Source organism: Drosophila innubila, chromosome X, assembly GCF_004354385.1.
Source record: "Drosophila innubila isolate TH190305 chromosome X, UK_Dinn_1.0, whole genome shotgun sequence".
Classification (NCBI taxonomy): domain Eukaryota; kingdom Metazoa; phylum Arthropoda; class Insecta; order Diptera; family Drosophilidae; genus Drosophila; species Drosophila innubila.
In genome coordinates, this window is record NC_047626.1 from 23,960,176 (window position 1) to 23,974,993 (window position 14,818).

The window sequence follows — 14,818 nt, forward strand, 5'->3', positions numbered from 1 at the left end:
ACAGTATAAACATAGAAAATTATTTGGAAATTAATTTTACGAAATTCCCTTTGGTGTCCTTTCGGTTTTTCATTGTAAACCATCTTTAATCTTTTGGCAAAATGCTGCGAAGTCCGTTTCTGATTTGTAGTCCGCCCAAAAAGCTAATGGCGCAGTGTCGTCGCCAAGTCGGCACCACATTCACTTTGCAGGATTGTAAAAAGGGAAATGCAGTAAGTTGGCCAACTCTAATCCGTGCCAGAAACAGCAATTCATCATTTGCTTACAGAGCGACAAGGGGAATGGGAATGGAAATGGCAAGTTTCGCCTTGAGCAGGATACTTTTGGAGAGCTCAAGGTGCCGTCTGATAAATTATATGGCGCACAGACGATGCGCTCCAAGCTCAATTTTCCCATCGGCGACATTGCCGAGCGCATGCCGGTAACTATCTATCTATAACTCAACTCCATATACAATACTATATCTGACAAATAATATTAATAGCAGTATTGGGGAAAAAAAGCAGCAGGAACACAAGCTAGAAAGTTTGCATTTAGAAATTAAAAATCTAAAAAAATTAGGCTAGGCAGAAATCAAAAACATCGAAAAGTTTTATTAAAAAAATTAATAAAACATTTTTAATACAAACACAAAATTGGGAAATATTTCATCAGGAAATTTACCGTTTATCGTAAAAATTATTTGAAACCAAAAAGTTTTTAAGATATTCAAAAGAAAATTTAAAAGATTTTAGCAAATTACGAATTACAAGATAAATTTTAATGTCATATACAAGACTTTTTGCATAATTTACTAAAAAAATTCATTACAATCTGATTATCTGATCAAATAAACTCTAAAGTCGGGACATAGTATAAGTACAGGGTCTCTCTACTGGTCTTTGTTTTTATAGTTCTTGCAAAGAAAATTCGCGATTCATATGAGAACCAATCTAACTTGATCCCTCAATACCCTCTTCAATGGTTGATTCCTTTAGATGCCCATCATCCAAGCAATGGGTATATTGAAGAAAGCCTGTGCGGAAGTGAATAAGAACTTTGGCATGGATGCCAAGTTAGCGGATGCGGTGTCCGCCGCCTGCGATGATGTCATCTCTGGCAAACACTATCAGAAGGGACACTTTCCCTTGGTCATCTGGCAAACGGGATCGGGAACGCAGACGAACATGAATGCCAATGAGGTGATAAGCAATGCGGCCATCAAGGCATTGGGTGGCAAACTGGGCTCCAAGAAGCCCGTGCATCCTAACGATCATGTGAACAAGTCACAAAGTTCCAACGATACCTTCCCCACGGCCATCCACATCTGTGTGGGCATGGAGCTCAACGAGCGTCTCATTCCCGCCATTACGCATCTTCGTGACGCCATCGAGTGCAAGTCTGTGGAGTTCAAGGACATCATCAAGATTGGACGCACCCATGCCATGGACGCAGTGCCGCTGACACTTGGCCAGGAGTTCAGCGGATACGCCCAGCAATTGAGTTACGCCTTGGATCGCATTGACGCCTGCCTGCCCCGCGTCTATGAGTTGGCCTTGGGCGGCACAGCCGTCGGCACTGGCCTTAATGCACCCAAGGGATTTGCCGAACAGGTTGCGGCCCGCATTGCCGAGCTCACATCCCTGCCCTTTGTGACGGCGCCCAACAAGTTCGAGGCGCTGGCTGCTCGGGATGCGATGGTTGAGGTCCATGGCGTTTTGAACACCATTGCCGTAAGTCTGATGAAGATTGCAAATGATATACGCTTCCTGGGCTCGGGACCACGTTGTGGTTTCGGTGAGCTTATGTTGCCAGAAAATGAGCCAGGCAGCTCCATTATGCCGGGCAAGGTGAATCCCACACAGTGCGAGTCCATGACCATGTTGTGTGCCCAGGTGATGGGCAACCAGGTGGCAGTCAGTATAGGCGGATCCAATGGTCACTTCGAGCTGAACGTGTTCAAGCCTCTGATCGTGTCGAATGTGCTGCGCTCAATTCGTTTGCTCTGTGAGTAACCATCATCCACTTCATCAATCTTGATCACCTCATTAATATTCGATTTGCAGCTGATGGCAGCGTTAACTTTAGCAGGAATTGTGTGGAGGGCATTCAACCGAACTCGGAGCGGATTGCCAAGATCATGAACGAGTCACTAATGCTGGTGACAGCCCTTAATCCCCACATTGGCTACGACAAGGCGGCCAAGATTGCCAAGACGGCGCATCACAATGGCACCACACTCAAGGAGGAAGCCTTAAAGGAAGGTATTACAGAGGAGCAGTTCAAGGAATGGGTTGACCCAACGAAAATGTTGGGTCCCAAGTGAATAAAAGTGCTATATCTAAATAACAATTGAATATTTCCTGTATGTACAATTCAATTAAAGCGCTTTCAACCAATGTCAACAAACGATATACGATAGGCGTCTTATTTTGCAATCGTTTCGCAACACTGGAATATCGATAGGGCACACATATACGATGGCAAACGATAAGTCATATCGATAAGAGTGCAATGCAGCATTGTGCAGCAGACTGACAGCTGTTTGTGTTTGTGAGTTTTTCATTGTTTTTATTGTTAAATTGATACAAAATCAAACTCGGCTGCTAAAAAGATATAATTGAAATTGAATTTCTGGCTGTTTTGTTACTTGAAATTATTGTTTCGTGAGCACAGTTTTATGTTTTTTTACGACGCAGCTGGCATGTGGGTAATCGTGATTATCTAATTTTCTACCACAAATTATCGATGTTTAACAAATTGGTAACAGAGACGAACACATAAATAGAAACTAACACATATGTATGTACATTGTACACACATAGAAACGACTAGTAGCAGCCGGAAAATCAATCAACAAGGCGAGTTTTGGATAAAATTAACAGTACACATTCATAGAACAAAATCGAATTTCCCTTACACGTTAAAAAAAAATATAGTATCGAAAAGAACATTCATTACAATTTGGAATCTAGCTAGAATCACAATTTGACAATATAGTTATGTGCATTCGTATATATTTACAATAATTACTGCAGTGACGGACAAGATCTACGACGCAATTACCAAAATAAGCTACAGTTGGAACAGTTATCGAGTATCGATAGCCGGCGATCACAGCTGCAACGCATGACAAAAGGTGGCGCCGCAGTCGTAAACAGTGCGACAGAGACAAGGACGAGGACAACGAAATAGAAACAAAAGCATAGGCCAAATACAAAAAAAGGGTGAGCGCATACACACAAATATACAAACATATATTAATTTTGGCACACATTATAATGCTTAAATCTATGTACATGTAGAGGCGTTTTGCTGCCTGGTTGTTGGTATCGCTTACAACAACAGCAACTAAGGTCAAGTTGCAGCTGGTAAAAGAAAATGTCTGTGAGACTGTTAACAGTGCGACTTGTCAAACATGGTCGCTACGTTCTACGAAGCTATTGGAATCGTGAAATACACTCCAACATTTTGGAACAAAGCCATTTAAAGACACGAAGCAAGCGAGGCTTTCCCCTTTCATCCGTCAATGTTCTACGGGTAAGTTGTCTCATGCATTAACTAGAGCTGGAAAAACAATGATGCTTACGAAAGTGATGTGCAAATTAACACATACATCGATTTTTCTTTATTCGATGATCTGTTAAGATTTATACCACTAGCACAAGGCCATCGATTATTTCGATGGTTTTCTTAAAAAACCATCGACTAGAACGATGTAAGGAACTAAAAAACTAATTTCGAACAGGGACCGTAAATAATGATTATTTTATTTTTTTTTAATAAAATAAACACCAACTTATAATTGTCCTAGAAAATAATGATTAACAACAAAGTCTTTATAATTTTACAATCTCTCCATTTCCGCCATGATTTTTAAATTTCTGATTTTTTACGTTTTTTTTTTTTCAATGATAATCATTAGTTTTGAGTAATTTAAAAAAACGTACACCAAAATCATTATTTTTAATGAAAAAAAAAAAAATCAAAAATAATCATTATTATTGATCAAAAAAAAATAAAAATCAAAAATGATCATTATTTTTTTTATCAAAAAACATAAAAATCAAAACTGATCATTATTATTGATTTATTTTATTTTGATCAAAAATAATGATTATGGTGTAAGTTTTATTAAATTACTCAAAACTATTGATTATTCTTGATGAAAAACATAAAAAATTTAAATATCATTACCAAGTAATTTTTATAACAAAGATTACGGTCCTTGATTTCGATATTTAAAATAAAAATAATTGTTTGCATCGATTGTACAACGATTATTTTCCAGCTCTAGCTACGATAAATATGCAATTTGAGCAAATTAACAACCGTTAAATCAATTCCATTTTAGAGCACAGCTGCACCTCAGCCAACTGCAAATGTGTTGCCAAGGTGCTGCCCCTCCGCCCCGGCCAATGGTGGACTCTTCCGCTTTGGCCAGCATGCGCGAAAATTGTTTATTGATAACATATTGAGTCGGGTGACCACCGGTTACTCTGAGGAGCTGCGCAAGCGTGCAACACGCAAACTATTCTACGGCGATTCAGCGCCTTTTTTTGCCCTCGTCGGCGTCAGTTTGGCCACCGGATCAGGTGTGCTGAGCAAGGAGGATGAACTGGAGGGCGTGTGCTGGGAGATTCGTGAGGCGGCCAGTCGCTTGCAGGCGGCCTGGAATCACGACGAGATATCGGAAACATTAAACAGCAATTTCAATGTCGATCAACTGGACGTGGGTCCGCCCATTGCCAAGGGATGTGCTGCTGTTGTCTATGCCGCCAATTTCAAGCAGAATCCCGAAAAGGAGGCGAATCACACAGAGATGTCCGCCACAAGCAGTCCAAGAAATGGAGCCACTGTCAACAATCCGTTGAACAACAGCAGCTCATCCAACTGGAACCACGAGATGATGTCACCGCTACAGAATATGTCGCGATTTGTGCATAATTTTGGTGGATCCGTTGACAACATTTACAATTATAGTCAACCCACGGCAGCAGCTGCCTTTGTGGAGGGTCTTGCCACAACAGAAGCAACAAATCAAGAGCAGCAGCAGGAGCAGCGGGAGCAGCACACTCGTCAGAATCAACCGTCATCTAGCTACAATTATGATCAACAACTGAACTTAGACACCGGCTCCATTGAGCGCTATCCATTGGCACTCAAAATGATGTTCAACTATGATATTCAGAGCAATGCTCTGTCCATATTGCGTGCCATGTACAAGGAGACGGTGCCGGCACGCCAGCGTCGCATGAACGCCAGCGCGGATGAGTGGGAGCGTTTGCTGCAACACCAGACGCTGGCGCTGCCACCGCATCCGAATGTCGTCTGCATGTTTGGCTTCTTTTGTGATGAGGTCAAGAACTTTACCGATGGCCATCTGTTGTATCCCATTGCGCAGCCGCAGCGCATCAATCCTCAGGGTTATGGACGCAACATGTCATTGTATCTGTTGATGAAACGCTATGATCACAGTCTGCGTGGCCTGCTCGACACCAGTGAGCTGAGCACACGTTCCAAGATCCTGCTGCTCGCCCAAATGCTCGAGGCGGTCACACATCTCAGTCGTCATGGTGTCGCCCATCGGGATCTCAAGTCGGACAATGTGCTCATTGAACTGCAGCCGAACGATGAATCCCCATTGTTGGTCCTCTCCGATTTTGGCTGCTGTCTGGCAGACAAAGTGCATGGACTCCGTTTGCCCTATGCCGCCAATGATATCGATAAAGGCGGCAATGCAGCTTTGATGGCGCCAGAGATCTTCAACTCACAGCCGGGACCATTTGCCGTACTCAATTACAGCAAGGCCGATCTGTGGGCATGCGGTGCCTTGGCCTATGAGATCTTTGGCCTGCCCAATCCCTTCTATTCGGCCAGCGGCGGTTTGGCCCGCGTCAATGGCGAACTCACGTATTCGCTGAGGAATAGCGACTACAGACACGAGCAGCTGCCGCCACTGGGCGATGCTTGCCCACCGCTGCTGCAGCAGCTCATCTACAATATACTAAATCCCAATCCGTCGAAGCGCGTTAGCCCAGACATTGCGGCCAATGTGCTGCAGCTCTTCCTTTGGGCGCCATCCAAATGGCTCAAGTCTGGCGGCATGCCCAACAGTCCAGAGGTGAGTCCAACTAGTAGACTTCCTTTAATTCATTTATTTATTTCGACTCCTAGTGCTTAAAAGTATTTAAAGTAGTAATACCAGGGAAGGAAACCGAAACAATACGTACCGAAATAACTATTTCGGTAAAAGGTTCTATTTTCTTTCGGTTCCGGTACCGATACGTACCGGTACAACAAATATATAACATATACGTATACATGTATGTACTATATGTACGTATTTTATCAAGACAAACCTAACTTAAATTTTAAGTTATTTTTGATCAAAATCAAAATGATATATGGTATATACAGAAAACCAGGAACTGTTTACCGAATTTAAACGTTTCAGTTTTAGTACCTGAACCGGAACCGTAACGGAAATAAATTATTTTTTAAAAACCGGAAGCGTACCGGTACTCGTTTTCAAAAATTATTTTTTGTCTCCTGGAATTATATCATTTTGTTTTCATTTAAAAATAACTTAAAATTTTATTTAGGTTTGTCCCTATAAAATACGTACAAATATTACGTACATATGTACAAATTCTGTTGATATATTTTTGTTTTATAACATAATTTTTTGTATATTTGATTCTTGTACCGGAACCGTGGGTGAAAAACTGAAATATAACTTTTTACAGAAATAGTTGTTTAGGGACGTATCGGAACCGAAACCGGAACCGATATATATTTCGATTTGGCTCCCTGCCTAAAACCTCCCCTGCCGAAACTAACCGAAAATCTTCCAAAAATGTATGGAGATTTAGGAGATTTTCGGTTGGTTTCACTTTCTGTGGCACCCCCTGATAATTTTTGGCAAAGTTTACCGGTGCACACGTTTCGGTTTTCGGTTCTTAAAAAATCATTTATTTCAGTTAGGGTTCCGGTTTCAGGTTATGGTACTCAACCTGAAACGGTTAATATCGGTTAATGGTTATTCCCTGAGAAATACTATTAAAATTTGACATTTGGTCATTGGTTTGATTATAACTTGACCTACATCCCAACTCTTGTTCTCTTATTTTAGATACTGCAGTGGCTTCTCTCGCTGACCACGAAGATCATGTGTGAGGGTCGACCTCAAAATGGCAACACCAACAACACAAACAGCAGCTATAAACAGAGCGGTCGTCGTGCCTATGTGGAATATTTACTCATTTGCAGCTTCCTCGTACGTGCGCGTCTACGTCGGATTCGTGGTGCTCTTAACTGGATACAGAATGTGGTTACCCCGTAGGATAACGAATCGGACGAGATGGGTGCTGAGGACTTGTTAATCGATGAAGCGAAAATGCAAATAGAAAATGATAAAGCGTGTGATACCTAAAATATATAGTATATATAGCATATATACGAGCATTGCCTTTTATATTTTGCGAATAATAACGAAATAATAATAATTTATTATTGAGAAAGTGACTTTAATTGTTTATACAATGATTGGGATGGATTGTATATAATTTATCATAAAAAAAGCTTATTAATCATATTTTATTTATCCATCTTATTTTTGTTGACGGTTCTCAGAACAAGTTTAAATAAATAATAATAATGAGATTAATGGGTCTTAAAATAAAATACAAATATGTTTACATTTTTAAGTAGAGCATTAATTTGCACACAATCTAAACATTAATTTCTATACATGTTACGTTCAAGTAACTTTTTGTCAGTTAAAAAAAAAAACATTTAAAAAGTCTTAATGTTAAATCTTAATGATCATCATTTTTTTGGATTAATTTTAAAATTGATGGCATTGTTAACTCATCCAAGCACTTTTAGTTGAAATTAGTAATTATAGAACAGTTTAAGCAGCTACACGTATTAATTACAATCAACAATAGTTATATGTATATATAGTTCTTAAAAAATAACTATTTGGTTGCAAAGCTAGTTAGTAAACCGATTAAATCCTGTGATTCACTTAGATATTCTTTGATCCTTAAGAATCCTGGATGTTGTGGACACATTTGGACAAGCGACAGCTGACCATTTTCCACACGGGCAGTAATATAGCGATCGGGTCCGTGATCAAACCTGTAGAGCGCCATGTTCATGTTGTCCGCATCACGACTCACGTTCAGGTTGTAGCCCAGTTTATTGAAATTGAGCGCCAACATTTGTGCCAGTACTAATAGGTCATTGTTGTCTAACAAACAAAACACAATTAAAACTATTTACAATGCGTTAATTTGTGGCATACACACCCAATGCTTGAGCATTCTTTTTTATCGTTTCCTGCTCGACTTCAATTTGCAGCAACTGCTCGTTTGATTCAAAGAGACGCCGTCTGTCAGACGCCTTTGCCGCTTGAAAGTGTTCGAACTCCTCGATGGCTGCGCCAACTTCCTGTACAGAGTTTCTGGACTTTGCATTCAATGCTTGCACTTTGTTATCCACATTAGTTATCTCCCTCTTAAGCTTTTCCCACGACATTTCGACACAAACCAGCAAAAATAAAAACAATTGTAATGTTAACTTTTGTAAAGGCGCTTCAAGCGATGACGATAACCCAGTGCGATAGGGATGTCAAAATATCAATGATATATCGATAGATTTTTAGCTGTTGCTTTTGCCGTTGCCGCCAATTTTTTTTTTCGTGAAGGGGAGCAAAAAAGGACTTTGGCGAAATGCATAACACTGCATCCAAGCGCACAACGTCTAGTAAAATATGAAAAAAGTTTGTGGAAACACATCGAAATGTCATTAATATTGATATTGATATTTTTAAAAAAATCAACATCCTACAGTGCGATAGTCGATAATAAAGTTGGAATAGAAAAATACTTTAATATCAATTTTATACTGGTCGCATCATTGATGATATCGCATCATTTCGAAGGTGTGAGAATTTTCTCATATGAATCCTGTGGATAGAATAAGAGTCACATTTGTCAAGATGCGACGAATGTTTCGAAAGTGTGACCGTATTGGGTTATTATTTCATCAAAATGTAGTATTTTTTTGTGGCAATCGAAAGGTTCGATAAGCAACAGAAAAAATTAAGACGGAAAAACAAAAATAATAAAAAATAAAATAAAAATGAAAAGTGATAATCGAAAGAAAAAGCAGTGGAAAGAAGCACCACAGGGTGCTCGAGGTCCGTGAACATTTTGGTTCACACAGATGAAAGTACAAGTAATCAATACAAGTAAAAACTCCGATCACTTGGCGGACTTCAAAATCTCGAGCAAGTGCGGCGATTTGATACCCAAGCTCTTTGACTATCGAAACAAGGCGCAGACATCTTAATTTTAGAATGTTTAAAGTGTATAAACTATAAAATAAAACATTATTTGTTGATTTTGATCATAAAAATAATTTTCAACGTTTTCTATTTTGACGAATTTAATAAAACTTAATTGCAGAATGAATTTAGAGGTCATCCATCCAATTTTGATGAAGTTATGACAGTTTGAAATTGGTTTGACTTTGGATCTGGCAACTTTACAAGTCAAAATATTTGTTCAATTTTCTATGAATTTTTACAAAAAAATAAAGTTCCCAGAATCAAGTTTAGAGGTTCTTTTATACTAATTGCGATACAAGAAGTTGATTAAAAGTAAAAACTAAAGACTTAAAATTTGTATTATCAGTTTGAAGTTGGTCAGACCTTGTATCTAGCAACTTAACAAATTAAATTTGTTGTTCAAAATAAAATGATTTTTTACAAAAAAAGAATAAAAGGTCCTAGAATCAAGTTTAAAGTGTTGTTTCATACTTATTACGATATAAGGAGTTGATTAAAAGTAAAAACTTGAAATTAAACATTTTCGATTTTCGAAATGTCAAAGGGGTGGGGGGGGTCTATTTCCATCGAAATCGAATCTTGGCGATGATGGTTAAAAAAAAGCATTTGAACACTTATTTTTTTATTTGAATCCAAGTTTTAAAATAATAATTTATTGTCAAATTGGTTACAAATTGCCAGCGTATTGATCGACTTCGTCGTAAATGCCGCGATTTGAATCGCGACAATAAACATCATCTACGGTAGCCTTCAGCTGTAGGAGAGCCTCCTCGGATTTGTCCTGAATGCGTTCATCGTCTAGGGCGAAGCGTAGCGTGCATTGTCCGATGAGGGGTTCCGGCTCCTGATCCTTAAACTCGTAGACCACCAAATAGAAGTGTCCCTCGAAGGTAAGGGATTTACAAAGCAACAGCGGTGGCGTTAATGTTTCCAGGATATCCAAAGGTTGCGTATCCGGCAGCTCAATCACGGAATCCTCAACGTTAACGGGTCCGGTTGACCCAGATGAGGGTACCACAGTTACATTGACTGTGGATGCACTATCCTCATCCGATTGTGCCGGAGAATCATCATCATCCTGTTGTATTGAGGTATCCGATGATTTTTTGTTTATATAAAATGAGGTATCAATGTGTTCATCATCTCTTTTCCAGCTGGACTTGTTGCTCCTTTTCGGACTATTCTCCTGTTGTTGCTGCAACTTAAGCTCCACCTCCGTGCAGAATTCGCACTTGAATTCGAGCTTAGTTTTGGGCAATCTCATTGTGCCCACCAGACACTTTAAATGCGATCCCGTGGCGGCACACAATTTGCACAGCTTTATGATCCAGGTCTTACGATTAAAATCCCGTCCACTGGGACACAGACAGACATCCTGATCGCAGCGCAAACGACGATTGTGGAGTTCACTGTACGCATTCGCTTGTAGCTCCCAGGTTGCATCACGATCTGGCACAAATACCGACTGCAGCTTGATGGTGTCATGGAACTTTTTGTCCCGGCACCACGGACACCTCAAATAGTAGCCGGAGGCAATGGCATAGCGTCGCATGCAAATCCTATGAGCAAATCCCTGCCTGCAACAGTCTCCATATGTCACTTGTGTGAGCGTAAAAAAGTTAATATCACATAAACAAATGTCGCATATCTTATTCGCCGGCGGATTGTCCAACAGCTGACGCTGATAGTCATCGTGCGGTGCACATTTCTCACAGTAGCTAAAGAATTCATCAGTGAAGTGACTGATACATTGGTTGACCAAAGCGCAGCCAACATGAAATACAACTCGACATTTGCAACAAAAAACACTGGCGCCATTTTTATCGCAGTATTTACAAATGCGCTGCTGTGCTGCTGTTGCCTCCTGGCGTATGTCGCGCAGCAGAAAGCCGAGAATGCCACTGGAGTCGCCGCCGCGTTGTGGCAAATTTGTTGAAAGCAACTACAATTGCCAAAAATTTCTAACTTATTCTTAGTTGCATATTGTCAACAATACTTACCAGGCAATAGTAGTGCACGGTAACATTCTGTTTGGTCATCCAATCCCCGAATATCAATAAATCCTCGTCTTCATTATTTTTATCCGTCATATTACAAATAAAACACTGTCGCATTGTTTTTAAGTCAAATATTTAAATAGTTCAACAATTGTATGAAAGCTGCTTGTACCGCCAACTTATCGATAACTGAAGCGCTAGACTGTTGGGTACACTGCTTGTCAAACTCATATCCACGGTTGACACTTAATAAAAAGCCTACTTGTAATGGTGCGTTCACTGGCTCACAAAGCTTCACAAAGCAGTACACGACGTCACAAAGCAATGTGAACGTCAAAACCTTTGCGACCACAATTTGGAGTCACAAAAATGTTACGCTCTAATGTGAACACCAGTGTCACATGCCGTCGCAAATTTTTTGTGACCAAGGCTTTTGCAATTTTGATACAAATTATTTGAACAGCTGTTTCAATTGAAGTAGCTCGAATAAACCCAATCCTATTGTGACAAGCACATCAAGCAAGTTGGTTTTTCGTCACATTTGGAAACCATTGATTTTGCTTTTTTCACATTTATATCGATAAATTTAATTTTTAGAAACAAATGGGAATCATTTTTGTATGTTTTTTTTTATTTACGCATATTAAAATAGGTAAATATGCTCCTTTTTTGTGTGTTTCTTTTATTCTTTATTATTGTTTTGCCGAAAGAAATGGATTCCCGATATTAAGCAGCTCTAGTGGCACGTGCCGTTATTGGGATGAGGATGATAATGAGCCGAAGAAAAGACACGATCTCGTAGAAATCTAAGCTCGGATTCCTGAAAAACTTGTGAAAGCCGCAATAAATGTTAATTGAAATCAAAGATATCATGGTCCATCTTTTGTGTTGAACTTATTAGTCCACACGATACATATGTATGTGTTTCGCAAGCTGTTGTTTTGTCAACTGAGTCCTTTTGTAGACGCATCCTTGGCCTACTTTGATTTGCGATTTCTATAGCTTAGACTGGACACATTGCTAAGGCATGCCGAATCCTCCACGGCTTCAATAAGCTTACGATGGTTTCGGATGCAGAATTTATGTGCAATTGCAATTGCTTGTTTTTATTCATTTCGTGGAACTTGTTTTTTTCTCATAAGCTTTTTCAATGATCAATTTTGCGAACATTGTGATCGATTGGGACGTTTTGCGACGGTTTTGCGAAGCTCTGTCACAATGTCTAGTAGTGTTTACATTGGAGGCTCGAATTTTGCATCTCACAACAGTGTGACGCACAATTTTTGGACGCCAATGTGAATACAGATATCGACAGACAGATATCGCAAAGCATCGCAAAGCGTCAAAATTATGATATCACATTATGAAGCAGTGAGAACGCACCACTACGTTTTCAATAAATCTTTTGTTCCATTCTACTTGCTTATGCGCACATGTTTGACGTGTGTGGGCACCTTTACGTGAATAAGAAATACTGTAGCATTCTATCGATACATCTTATTTCGACAATATCCCGGTTTATTAAATATTTAAATAGTTCACTATTAACAATTAAAAGTTAGCCTCGACACTGCTTACACACAGTTTGTGATCATAAAACGAACAGGTTGCCATGTGCAGCTTGGATGACATTGCTCCCTCCTCCGACACATCCAGCTTTTCGATATTTGGCGCCCAATCGGCACCATAACAAATGCTCGAGTGCTCATCGTAGGTTTGTAGCAGAGTAAGCGCAACATTCGAATCGGAGGAGTTATTCAAATCCACAATGCTAAAATTCGTGTACATGCATGCGGCAAGGATTAGATCACTGCGCTGCGGATGCGGCTTGAGGCGCCAAATGCCACCGTTCAAATTCAATTCGGCGAGAGTGCGTTTCATGGAGCGCGTATCGAAGAGACGCAACTGCTCATCGTAGCTGCCAGTGAGCAGCTGGTGCTCATGCTGCGGATGACTCAGCAGACAGGTGACACCGGCGCCATGTGCCCGATTCGTCCAGATGCGCTCCTGTTTGGTCGTACCGCTGCGCAGATCATATGCATGCAGCAGACAATCATCGCCGCCGCTGTAAACACATTGTGTGGACCATCGATCAAAGGCGCACGTCCAAGCCTCAAATCCGTGGGCATGCCAGGTACTCAGAGTCTGTAGGTCACCCTGCACTGTGTACTGCAGCCGATGTATGTTGCCCAGCGAATCCGATACGAGCAGCAGCGCTGCGTCGCAGTCGCCGTCGGCAGAACGTTGGCAGTCGAGCGCCAATGCCAGGGCTGGAACACCACTGTCTGTCTTTGTGCCCAGGTCGAAAGTGGTGCGCTTCTGCAACTGTCGCTCCGAGTGCAACAATTCATAGATTTCCACCTGTCCCACTGCATTAACTGTGGCCAACAGTGGACCACTGTCACAGCTCCAAGCTGGCAGCCACTTCATGTCCAATATCGCTGCCGTCTCCACACTCTGCAGTCTTTCCAGGTCACCGTTGTGCCTGTCGAATGCATACAAATAAACACGTCCCTTTCGCGGACGATTCGCTTTAGGTGCCTCTGCTTCCTCCGACTCTGACTCAGACTCAACCAGCTGATATGTACCGCAGGCAAAGTAACCATCATAAGTCTCATCCGATGTACACCATTCCACAGAATCGGCCGAGTATTCCGTGTCTTCGGAATGCAATGTTGTCAACTTCATGGCGATTAATTAAATAGTGATGTGAGAAAATATCGAATCAATGATACATCGATTTTTGAAAATGCGATGTTTTCCCACTTATATTCAAGCCAGTGCTGCCAAAACCGCTTTTTTCCCGTCAAATCTGGCCACCATGTGGAAAAATTTATGAATTGCGGAAATTCTGGCTTTTTTAGAAATGTATTTTCTGCTAAGGATTACATAAAAAGTATGCAAAAGTGACAGCTTCATTAATATATTTTTTTTTTTGATATTTGCAAATACCACTACTAGTTTTGGCCAGATTATCATCTTTATACCAAAAGACTTGAAGCACCTACCTCGGATCACAGTAGAATACCCTGTGGCTAGGCACTCTGATGCTGTCCGGACCAACATAAGTGCATATTTTTTTTATCAATTTGCTTAAAATATCTCAAAAAACCATAAAAGTTGTTCATACTAATACTTGATTTTCGACCGATCGTTCCAATGACAGCTATGTGATATAGTGGTCCGATCCAAAAATAAAAACAAACATGAAATTTACGATGGACGTAAAATAAGGAAGGTTCTTTTTTTCGGGGCATCGCAAAATGAAACTTATTTTTAAAATTCTCTTATTTTTCAATAAAAACAAAAAAGAAAATTATAAATAATTTAATTTCAATATAACAACACAAAAATTACCAAAAATAAGTTATTTTTTCCATCTTTTTTTTTTTAATTCAATGGAATCCGTTAAAAAAATTAGTTGCCTAAATAATTTTAAAAGGTATTGTGGAAAAATATCAAAGCATCAATTTTTGTTAATGCT

The 14,818-nt window shown here is 40.1% G+C and overlaps 5 protein-coding genes across 6 annotated transcripts; 2 read left to right on the forward strand and 3 right to left on the reverse strand.

The window, feature by feature from the left end:
- The first annotated feature begins 25 nt into the window (after positions 1 to 25).
- LOC117793734 (probable fumarate hydratase, mitochondrial) lies at positions 26 to 2,393 on the forward strand. The gene is made up of 4 exons (XM_034634116.1): positions 26 to 212; positions 269 to 421; positions 978 to 1,986; positions 2,046 to 2,393. Exons 1-4 carry the CDS (start codon positions 102 to 104, stop codon positions 2,303 to 2,305), a joined length of 1,533 nt encoding a protein of 510 aa, XP_034490007.1. The 5' UTR covers positions 26 to 101; the 3' UTR covers positions 2,306 to 2,393.
- A 113-nt stretch (positions 2,394 to 2,506) lies between these two features.
- LOC117793733 lies at positions 2,507 to 7,504 on the forward strand. 2 transcript variants are annotated; one of them, XM_034634114.1, is made up of 5 exons: positions 2,507 to 2,532; positions 3,018 to 3,206; positions 3,287 to 3,519; positions 4,334 to 6,103; positions 7,115 to 7,504. In XM_034634114.1, the coding sequence occupies exons 3-5, from the start codon at positions 3,361 to 3,363 to the stop codon at positions 7,322 to 7,324; spliced, it is 2,139 nt and encodes a 712-aa protein (XP_034490005.1). In that variant the 5' UTR covers positions 2,507 to 2,532; positions 3,018 to 3,206; positions 3,287 to 3,360; the 3' UTR covers positions 7,325 to 7,504. The 2 variants fall into 2 exon arrangements, with proteins under 2 accessions (XP_034490005.1, XP_034490006.1); XM_034634115.1 differs by lacking the exon at positions 2,507 to 2,532 and adding an exon at positions 2,615 to 2,685.
- Positions 7,505 to 7,778: 274 nt separating this feature from the next.
- On the reverse strand, positions 7,779 to 8,595 carry LOC117793740. The gene is made up of 2 exons (XM_034634122.1): positions 8,295 to 8,595; positions 7,779 to 8,236 (listed from the first exon to the last, which is right to left on the reverse strand). The coding sequence occupies exons 1-2, from the start codon at positions 8,521 to 8,523 to the stop codon at positions 7,962 to 7,964; spliced, it is 504 nt and encodes a 167-aa protein (XP_034490013.1). The 5' UTR covers positions 8,524 to 8,595; the 3' UTR covers positions 7,779 to 7,961.
- A 1,347-nt stretch (positions 8,596 to 9,942) lies between these two features.
- On the reverse strand, positions 9,943 to 11,466 carry LOC117793736 (PHD finger protein 7-like). The gene is made up of 2 exons (XM_034634119.1): positions 11,338 to 11,466; positions 9,943 to 11,279 (listed from the first exon to the last, which is right to left on the reverse strand). Exons 1-2 carry the CDS (start codon positions 11,449 to 11,451, stop codon positions 10,005 to 10,007), a joined length of 1,389 nt encoding a protein of 462 aa, XP_034490010.1. The 5' UTR covers positions 11,452 to 11,466; the 3' UTR covers positions 9,943 to 10,004.
- Positions 11,467 to 12,816: 1,350 nt separating this feature from the next.
- On the reverse strand, positions 12,817 to 14,046 carry LOC117793737 (diphthine methyltransferase). Its single transcript, XM_034634120.1, has one exon. It carries the CDS (start codon positions 14,020 to 14,022, stop codon positions 12,886 to 12,888), a length of 1,137 nt encoding a protein of 378 aa, XP_034490011.1. The 5' UTR covers positions 14,023 to 14,046; the 3' UTR covers positions 12,817 to 12,885.
- Between the last annotated feature and the right edge of the window lie 772 nt (positions 14,047 to 14,818).